This window comes from Elephantulus edwardii, unplaced genomic scaffold (assembly GCF_000299155.1).
Source record: "Elephantulus edwardii isolate Elephantulus edwardi_28Jun2011 unplaced genomic scaffold, EleEdw1.0 scaffold00001, whole genome shotgun sequence".
NCBI classification, from domain to species: domain Eukaryota; kingdom Metazoa; phylum Chordata; class Mammalia; order Macroscelidea; family Macroscelididae; genus Elephantulus; species Elephantulus edwardii.
Genome location: NW_006399751.1, coordinates 15695907 through 15706632, shown reverse-complemented (window position 1 = coordinate 15706632; position 10726 = coordinate 15695907). Strand labels below are relative to the sequence as shown.

Sequence of the window (10726 nt, the reverse complement as noted above, 5' to 3'; positions counted from 1 at the left end):
TATCTAATTTTCCTACATTCATCGTTCTCACATTCCATGTCCCAATCACCAGTGTCTGCTTACAACTGTTCCTCTTCCTTTGTATTTCCATGCTTGAAAACTCAACCTCCTTTGCCATCTCTGTCATCTAAATGTTGTACATAGGGTTTTCAGAGGCCTGCTATTTCAGAAGTAGATGGCCAATCTTTCTTCGTAGTCTGTCTTAATGTGAATGTTCAGATTAAGAGAAGTATTAGACAGACCAGCAAGTTAAAGGTATATCCCTGCTTGCGGAGTTAACTTTAGTGTCAGTGTTGTCCCTGCCTTTCTCACATGCACCTGTACGCACTTATTTCCTGCTTCACCATCCCACAGGATATCCATCCACTTCTACCCCCTCCCTTCACATCTATCTCCCTTTCACCAGCCCTCCATTTAATAACTTATATATGAAGCTTCCATGGTGATGTGATGTGTATAATCCATATCGAAGTCTATAGTACGTGATCATCTTCAGTAAGTACTTCAAGTTAACATCACTTTCAGCAAGCAAGGTTGTTTCATCTGTGCGACACAGGTTATTGAGAAATCTCCCCTCAACCTTGCTGTCACATTTTTCTTTATATACCCTATCTTTTAGAATGATTTTTTGAACACACCTATTGAATAGGCACAATGAAAGGTTACAACTCTGACACATTTTCACTAATTTTAAAGTATGTAGAATCTCTTTGTTCTCATATACATTTCCTACTCTAACTTTTGAGAAGACCTAGAGGCAGTGACATCATAGGATACAGATCATAATCTCAAAATATCATTCTCTAAAATAAGCAAATCAGAGGCATTTTCTACCAGGATAACTGGTTGCGTCCAGGGTCCAGGGATCAAAGAAAATAAACTTACTGCCCTTGTGCCAGAACTGACTTAACAGCTGACCCTGCACTGCGTTTCCGAGGTTATAAACTGCTCAGGAAGAGATGATGCATCTTTATTCTTCAGAGCTGCTGCTGGGTTCAAACCACAAGAGGCACAACCATTGCGTTAGTGTTGCAACTCCCTGGGGATTAGAGAGTGCCTTCATCCACTCCAAGAGCAGGGAAAAGACAAGTTGTAGTAGGAACAACACATGTAGTAATAGGAAGTGTTTTTTAAATCTGAATGCATGTTGAAAAGGAACAGGAACTAATTTCAAAGACCTCTTTCCCAGTAGGCAGGGCCAGAACAACTTGAGAAGAATGAAGAACTACCCAAATATATATCCACCCAAAATTTTATATAAATAAGTGAATAACTGAAAGTTTGAGAACATTCAACATACAACTGTCTTCTACAGAATCCAATTAAGAAAAAAAGAGAAGGAAATAGGAAATCACCATTAAGGTACCATAATAATTGCTGCTTGCCACATCCCCTGTGGCATTTCACATATTAAAATTAGTTGAGTCTTGGAAAGCTTTTAGAAAAAAAATTATTGTAAATATACAGTAAAACATATCTAACATTACAATTCAGTGACATTGATTACATTCATGTTGTAAATCCATTTTCAGTCTTCCCCTTAATTGTTTTGCCTCCATTAACATAAACTCATTGTTCCTAATTTCCTATCTGACTTCTCAGGTTAATAATGTCCATTTGATTCCATGTAGATTATTCCTTAAAAAAGAACACAAGCCTCAAGGTGGACATTTTTATTAATTAACTACTTTATCTCAGACACTCCTTTGTCTGCTTCTCTCCTCTTCTTCCTTCAAAACTTTGCAGACTTCTCATCTTAGGACACCCTTCTCTTCTCCCTCCTTACCAAATCTACCTTCATTTGTACTTCAGGATTCACCTGAGGTATCCTGTCCTCCAAGACATATTTCCTCACCCAGAACTTTCTCATGGCCATCAAATTAGAACTGACTGAGCGGATCCTCTAGTGAGTATTTGGAGGCTGCATATCCCACTGGAGAAGAACGTCTATCCTTTTTTTTTTCCAGCAGAAACACTAGTGGATTAGAAATGCTAAAGAGACCCAGTCTTTGGGAAAGCAGAACTCCCACCGTGGACTTGAGCTCTCTTACTGGAAAGTTGAACTATGTTTCCCTTCCATTTGTTTCCATAGTTTACTTCTATCTTTTAACTATCACTTTTAATACAAATACCTATGTAATTGTTTATAAGAGCCCTTGTAAGAGAAATCTCAAGCTGCTAAAGGCATGGTCAGTGGTTCAGATTCATCAACTATTCCTTGGGAGAAATATGAGCAGTTTCTTCTTATAAAGATTTACAGCCATACAAACTGGATCGATATTAAGGAATGAACCAAAAAAACTGTGGATTTTGATGGGTGCCCCCCCCCCAATTTTGTTAAGGAACTCTGCTAGTGCAGTAGTTAAAGTGTTTGGTAAACAATAAAGAAGTTTAAATCTATCAAACACTGGCATTGGCCACTTTGCATCAGATAATCAATCACATTATGATCTACTATGCTAGAAATGACAAAAGAGGAAAAATGGTGTTGTATTCATAGTTTAAAAAAAACCATTTCAAGTTCTATCCTGAAGCACAATGTGAGTTACAGGATAATACCCATATGCATACAAGGAAGACCTGTTACAATGACTAATATTCTGATACACACACCAACAGCTGGAGAGGAGAAATTTGAGGAGTGTTACCAAATTTTTCAGTCTGAAGTTAACCAAGCATGTAACCAAATGTGTTCGTGATAATTGGCGATTGAGATGCAAAAGTTGGCATCGATGAAGAAGCAATCATGGTCAGACAGTATGGACTTGGTAACAGAGATTAGGCTGGAAATGGAATTATTGCATTTTATATATTCAATGATTTATTCATCACAAATACCTTTTTTAAAGAACACAAATGATTACTTTACACACCTGCTGGACTGCACAGGAATCAGTGATAGAAATTGTTGGAGAAGCTCAACATCAGCACTCAAAATCAGACCATGTGCTGACTGTGGAACAGACCATCAATTAGTCACATGCAAGTTCAAAGTGAGTCTGAAGAAAAATGAAATGAAGTCCACAAGAGTAAAAATTCTAACTAATTCAAGCTTCAAGTTACAATACTGAAAGGTGCTATGGATAACATTTTGAATGATCCAGGACGTATCAAAAGAAGATGGAAAGAATACATAGGCACTGTACCAAAAAAGGATGGTCAACACTGAAATATGTCAGGAAGTACTGTATGATCAAGAATCAATTGTAACGAAGGAAGTCAACTGGAAAATTACAAGGCCACAAGAATTGATAGGATATCAATTGACATATTTCAAATAACAGTTGCAGCCCTGGACATGCTCACCAGTCTATGCCAGGAAATTTGAAGGACAGCTGCCCAGGCAACGGACCAGATGGGATCCATATCTGTTTCCATTCCCAAGAAGGTGATTCAACAGAATGCGGAAATTATCAAACAATATCATTAATATCACATGTAAGCAAAATATTGCTGAAGACCATCCAAAAGTGGCTAGAACAGTACAATGACAGAGAATGGCCAGAATCCAAGCTGGATATAGATGAGGCCGTAGCACCAGGGATGCCATTGCTGATGTCAGATGGATCCAGACATGAAAGTTTGTGTTTTAATGACTATGCAAAGGCCTTTGGCTATACATATCCTAACAGACTATGGTTAACATTTAGAAGACTTGTAATCCAGGCCATTTAATTACGCTCATACAAAAGCTAAACCTAGACAAAGAATCTGTTGTCCAAATAGAGTTAGGAAACACTGCATAGTTTAAAATTAATAAAAGTGTGTTAGGGTACCATCCTTTGTCCACACGTATTCAATCTTTATGCTGAGCAAATAATTTGTGATGCCAGACTCTGTGAAGAAGAATGTTGCATCAGGATTGGAGGACAGCCTGTGTTATGAAGATGACACACATTGCTTGCTGAGAGGACTTGAGGTACTTGTCACAGAATATCAACATGGATTACATCTCAACATCAAAACAAAAATCCTCACCACTGCATTGATAAGAAAAATCATTAGAGAGAAAAAGGTTGATACTGTCAATGAATTCATCTTACTTATATTGACAATCAACAACATTTGGTACCAAGAGGAAGGAGATCAAGAGATTTATGGCATTGGGCAGATCTGCTATCAGGGACCTCTCCAAATTACTGAGGAGCAATTATGTCAGTTTGAGGACTAATATGCACCTGATTCAGGCTGTGATCTTTTTTAGTCACTTGCTATGCATCTGAGAGCTGGATAATTAATAAAAATCATAGAAGAATTTACATCTTTGACTTGTAGTGTTAAAGAAGAGTACTGAATATCCATGAACTGCCAAAAGGATAAACAGATGTGTCTTGGAGAAAGCTCAGCCAGAGGCTCCTTGAAGGCAAAGATGATGAAGCTTCATCTCACCTACATTCAGCATGTTGTTAGGAGAGGCTATTCCTTGGAAAGGGACATCATGCTTGGGAAGGTGGAGGGTCAGCAAAAGATAGGAAGACCCTCAACCATATGAACTGACACAGTGACTGTAGCAATGGGTTCAAGGATGTCGGAGATGATGATGACACAGGGTAGGATAGAGTTCAGATCTGGTTGTTCATAGGGTCCCTTTGAGCCATACTTCTCCCGAAGGCACCTAACAACAACCAAACACTTAGGGTGAACTATTTGGTGGGAAAACGATGCTTCTCTAAAAAATGTGTAGCCTAGGAAACCCTATGGAGTTGTCATACTATGTCCTGTGAGGCACTATAAGCGGAAATAAACTATTGAAATGGTTTTGTCTTTAACCATTTACAATGATTCAGGGAATATTTCTATTTTATTAAAGATAATCCCAGGGAAATTATTTTAGAAATAGATGCATAAAGTTAAAGTCAAATAGGGTTTTTGTATAGCCTCAAAGCATCTCTCCCCAGATGTTTATTTACTACAAAGAGGAAGATTATAGTTAAATATCTACTAGAAACCTCCTTCCAATATCCTGGTGGTGTAATGGGTGGAGAGTTTTATTCCCAAACCAAAGGTGAGAGGTTCAAATCCACCAGCAGCTCCATAGCAATGTACTAGAGGTTCAGCTCTGAATCAGTTTCCACTTACTAGCAATGAGTGAGAGGCATTTTCTTAAGCAAATGACCAAGGTTAATTTCATAAGTAGTAAGACATCCAAATGCCATGTATATCTCACATAATATTTCAAAAAGGACAGAACATTGCTTCTGTGATATTCTTCCAAATAATCCTAATAAGTAACTGAAAACCTAAAATGAAATGTGGGGATTATCTGTGGATTGCACATATTTATTTCTCATCTAGTTCCATAGTTAACTGAGAGGCCACTATAATAGAAAATACACATAATTTGAGAATGCTCTAGGATTGATGCACTATATATTCCCAATTTTCATATAAAAACTTTTGTCTGGCCCTTTACCTGAATATAGTTCTCATTTCTTTTTCACTAAATCCGCTGAGTTTTATACATGTGGTTTGATGGCTGTTTCTCCCCATCTCATGCAGCAGTGGTTTAGTTGTGGGAAGACCCACAACATCCAGATTGACTCAGCCAGCCACTGCTAAGTAATTGAGGACTCTTCTCCGATTTGACTGCAGTCATTAGTGGACTGAAGCGATTTCGCAGCTTTGTCCCCAGGGAGAGGACAGAAAAGTAGTTGCCTAGGTGGTAGTAACAGGTGCTTTGTAGTTGTGCTACTGAAAAGCAAAGCTGTGTTGCCTTTTCAGTATAAAATGCTTCTTTGTTTTGGTAACTGTGATTCCAAACTTTATTTTCAACGCTTGTTCTTAGGTATTTATATCAGATTTAAGCATACTTATTTACTCACCTGTCAACAAAATAAGAAATTATTTACACTGAAGAAGTCAAAAGATATGAGCGCAGATACCACGTTTTATTTACTCTCCTTCTGGCTCTCCTGACTAGAACACAGAGGGGTTTGACTTTTCCTTCCATGAGAATGTCTGTGCTTCTATTATTATTTTTACTCTTTCCTGAAAGCTCATGAGCGGAAAAAAAAAAAGCTCATGAGCAATAGTTTGTTACCCATGTTTGGATCCTTTTACAACTAAAAACTTTTTAAAAGTAAAAACTTAGAATCTCACCTGCTGTCGCTTTTGTTATGTTCCTTTGAGTTGAAATAGACCGATAGCCGATCCTCCAAAGGGTTTTCACAGAAGATTGCATTATCTCCCCACCCCCACCCCCCTGCAGACCAGCTGATGGATTCTAACTGCTTGTCTTTGGGTTGGCAACACAACTCCCTACCACTAAGCCACCAGAGCTTCCTCTTGCCTGCTGTTGTTTTGTGCCTTCTAGTTTACTACTCGATGGCACATAACAACAACAACAGTTTACTAGGACTCTTAGTGATCCTATGAACAACAGCTCGGACACCTTGTCTTCTTTTCAGCCAATGTCACCTTGTCTCAGACACACCTGACCCCATTGCCACAGTCACTGTGTCAATCCATCTCATGTAGAGTCTTCCTCTCCTGCGCTGACCCTGTACCCTTCCAAGCAAGATGACCTTCTCCACGAACTGGCCCCTCCTGGCAACATGCCCAAAGTATGTGATGGAGGGTCAAAGTGCTGGCCTCCAAGGAGCAGCTTTGTTTCATCCTCTCTAGGACAGACCTGTTTATTCTCTTGACAGACCATAGTATGCTCAATACTCGTCTCCAGCATCACAACTCAAAGGCAGCAATTCTTCTATCATCCTTCGCACACTCAGTCTCAGAAAGTCACAGAACTCCCGGGAGGCCAGGAGACCGCTGGAAGGTGAGTGGGCGGAAACTACATGTCCCAGCGTGCCCCGCTCGCGAGCACAATGAGCCCTGTCGTCATCCGGGTCACGGGGCCGCGCGTTTCCGTGCGCCACCGGGTTCCAGGCGGGGTCCCGCCCGGGGCACAGGACCCCAGGGCCCAGAAAACTGCAATTCCCAGTATGCCTTGTCACTGCCGCGCCTGCGTACGAGAGCTGTCGCCATAGGCGCGGGCTCTTTTAAAGCGTTGCCTTAGTTCCTTGGAAACCGGCCCGTTTGCAGCCTGACTAATCCACTGGCGTGCCCGATGGCCTGTGGGGTGAGGCTTCTGGGCCCAAGTGGGTGGGCCTCGGGCCAAGGCTAAGGGTTTGCTGGCAGAAATTCACGTTGTCACTCCCTGCCACTTTCTTAATTCCTTAGCTCTATCCATCTTTGCCCACCAGACCCTGGGTACTGATTTATGGCGCTACTGCACTGGATGCGGGTGAAAGCCATTTAGACACGAAATTTGCATTGACCCGACTTCAACCACGAGGTAGCCGGGTACGCTCCAGGACCATGTTTATTTGTATGCAACAGTAGGCTCAAACACAACAGCGATTGTCCCGGACTGCACAGTGATTCATTCTGTTTGACACAGGGTCACTGTGACGCAGGACCGACTGGACCATGCCCAACAACAATAGGATAGGATAAGAGTTATATGTTCTCGGCAAGGTCACTTGGATGTTAATGTTAGGTCCTGGCCACTAGTTACCTTCCCTGACCTCCTTACTAGAATGTAGGTGTCAGGGAGGGTATTCAATGCATTGTGGCTTCCTGGGTATCTGACACTTGATAAATAATTGTTGTCTGATCTCCCGGTTGGGTTCTCCTCCACTCCCTCCCCAGCCTAGTTAGGATTTATTTGCTACCCACCATGTCCTAGGTTCTTTGCAACACTTGAAGATGGGGGTGGGTGGGGGAAGGATCAAGAACCTGACTCTGCTATGGAGAAACTTACAATTAGGCTGTTTCAGTTGCCATCAAACTACTTACGTGCCTGAATTTTGAAACTGGACTCTTGTCTTATAACTGCATAAACTATGCATATACTGTGGTGACTGTGTTGATTACCTTCCGGTTGAGCATGACTCATAGTGACCCTTTGAACAAAAGGCCTGAAGGTTTTCAGTAATGTTATTTATCAAAGTTCATTGAGTTTTGTTCAGTCCATACCTCTGTCCTGAATGTCAAATCCATAAATTCAATCTGTTAGATACCTTTCTGGTGTAAACTAACATTTCTAGATGACACTAGTTCATTCCGTCTTTCCCCTAAAACTGTTTTTACCCAGCAGACTTTAATTGTCTCTGGGTAAGCTTGGGTGCTCATCTCTTCTAGATAATCTACTAACAAATCCTCTCTTTGAAATATGACTGGACTCTGACTGCTTCTGACCTCCACTGCTGTCACTCTGATCAGAGCTAGCAGCATCACTTCTTTTGATTACTGTTGTTGTGTACTGTGGAGTGGAACCAATGCATAGCAGAGCCTAGTTTTTCATAAATCTAAATCTCATGGGAGGAGATTGCCTACCTTTAGCTGGTAGATTCTAATTGCCTGCCTCTGGATTGACAGCACTCCTTACCATTAAGCCACCAGAACGCTCTCTGGATTATTGTACCTCTCCCTTAACTAATCTTTGTCCTTTTGCCCTTGCCCCTCTCCCACCTAGAAGTGCAGCCAGAGTATTCTTGGTAGAACCTAAATTAAATCTCTATACTTATTAAGTGGTCTGTGCATTGCTGTACAGAGGTAGCTCGTGGTTGCTGTGATGCCGAGCACTGTGACACTGATGTGCCAAATGTGAGAATGGTTACCCATGGGGGACAGTGTTTCCTGGAGCTCCCTGATTAAAACAAGCTTGGAAGCAGGAGTGTCATCCACTTCCGAAAGGGCTTGCCTCTGGAAATTCTATAAACAGTGCACAGGCCTTTCATTCATAGGGTTGCTATGAGTCATCTAACTATGGCACTTAACAACAACAACTATACTTATTAGCTCTAAAGCCTCTAACAGTTCTCTAGACCACTGAGTCCAACCTTCATAATGACCTTCAGGTCTCGTTTGTGATCTAGTCTTGGTATCTTCTGACCTTGTCTAGCCATTCTTAGTGTCACTCCTTTCCAGGAAAATTGACTCCCCTACTGTTTGTTGTTTCAACAGGGTTGTTTGGTTTTGGGTTTTCTCCCCCTATTAGGGCTTTCCACTCACTGTTCAGACTTTCTTGACCTTTGTTCCTAGATGGCCAGAGGATTTAATTCTGTACTTCCTCTAAAGCTTGCTCAAATTGCATTTCAGTGAAGCTTTCTTTGCCCATTCTGTTTGAAAAGAAATTCTGCACCCTAACCACCATTTCTATGCTTCTGACATAGTCTTATTTTTCTTTACATTTACTGTCAGTGGACAAACTATTTTTACTTAACATTTCTCTTTGTCAGCTGGAATGTAAGCTCTATGAGGGCAAGGAATTTTTACCGGTTTTGTTCACCGTTCTCAGTACCTGGAATAGTAGCTGAAACATGGCAAACATTTAGGAAATGTATGTTGGATGAATGAATGAAATCAGATTCATGGATAAAAAATTTTTTCCCCAGTGATAGCATTAAGAGCATTGAACTCCTGGCCTGTTATTTTGGAACCAGCAGCAAATAACTGTAACAATTGCAAGGTATCAAATGAAATCTCTGTCCACAGAAATACCTGCTGCCATTAAGTGGGCCCTAACTCATAGCTGACTCACCGTTATGTTGCTATAAATTGCATGAAAGGAGATTGCACATCTTTCTTCCCTGGAGCTCTATTGCTGGATTTGACTTGTCAGAGTGAAACTCCCTATGAACAACGCCACCAGCATTCCCTTTTTTATAGCCACCTGTTGTTGTTGTTGTTGTTGTTAAATGCCTTGTTAAATGTCAAGACTCATAGTGACCCTCTGAACTTTCTTCGGTTCTCCAAGTTCATTGGGTTTCCAGAGGCAAACTATTTTGGAAATGGATACCACTCCTGCTTCCCATATAGTCACCTAGATCATGCTAAAATAACAAATATGTCTTGGAAAAAAGTGCAGTCAGAGTGCTCCTTGGCAAAGATGATAAAACTTCATCTCACATATTTTGGGCATGTTGCGAAAAGAGGCTGTTCCTTGGAGAGGGACATCATGCTTGGAAAGGTAGATGACAAAGGAGAAAAAGACTCTCAACCAGGTCGACTGACAGAGTGACCACAGCAATGGGCTTGAGTGTGTCAAAGATTGTGAGGATGGCACAGGATAGGACAGGGTTCGTATCTGTTGTTCATAGGGTTGCTCTAAGTAATAGTTCACTCAGCAGCACCTAACAACAACTAACAGATTGTGCTTGGAAGGGTGGAGAATCAGCACAGGAGACAAAGGCCTTAGAGGAAATGAACTGACATAGTGACTGAGGCATTGGGGTCAGACATGTCAGAGACCGTGAACTTGGCTCAGGATAGGGCATGGTTCTGAGCCATTGTTCACAGGGCCACTATGAGTCCTAGTCAACTCGATGGCATAAAACAACAGCTCTTACTAGTGTGTTACTTATGATGTTGGTCTTATTCACATAAGTAATTTTCAAATTAGGTGTTCTGGTGGCCTAGTGGCACTGCCAACTCAAAGGCACATGGTTCAAATCTACTAGCTGCTCCAAGGGAGAAAGAGGAGCACTCTGTTGTCGTGTGATAACTGCCTCTGAAAACCCCTGGAGGGTCAGCTATGAATCAGTTCCAACTCATTGACACATGACAACACTTAATAAGGTTTTCAAAGCTGTGACCTTTGGGAATCAGATCACCAGGCCTTTCTTTTGAGGTACCTCTGGGTGGATTTGAGCTATCAGCTTGCAGGTTAATAGTCAAACACTTGAAGTTTTAGGTAAGTAAGGTTTCTTCATCACCCATACTG

At 41.2% G+C, this 10726-nt stretch overlaps 1 protein-coding gene across 1 annotated transcript in view; it reads left to right on the top strand.

The window, feature by feature from the left end:
- Positions 1-6794: 6794 nt before the first annotated feature.
- Positions 6795-10726, top strand: part of CCDC150 (coiled-coil domain containing 150) — a 113599-nt gene continuing 109667 nt past the window's right edge. Inside the window, exons 1-2 of the mRNA XM_006878926.1 lie at positions 6795-6965; positions 7180-7302. Of these exons, the coding sequence (XP_006878988.1) occupies positions 6795-6965; positions 7180-7302 (294 nt within the window). The remainder of the gene's footprint in view (positions 6966-7179; positions 7303-10726) is intronic.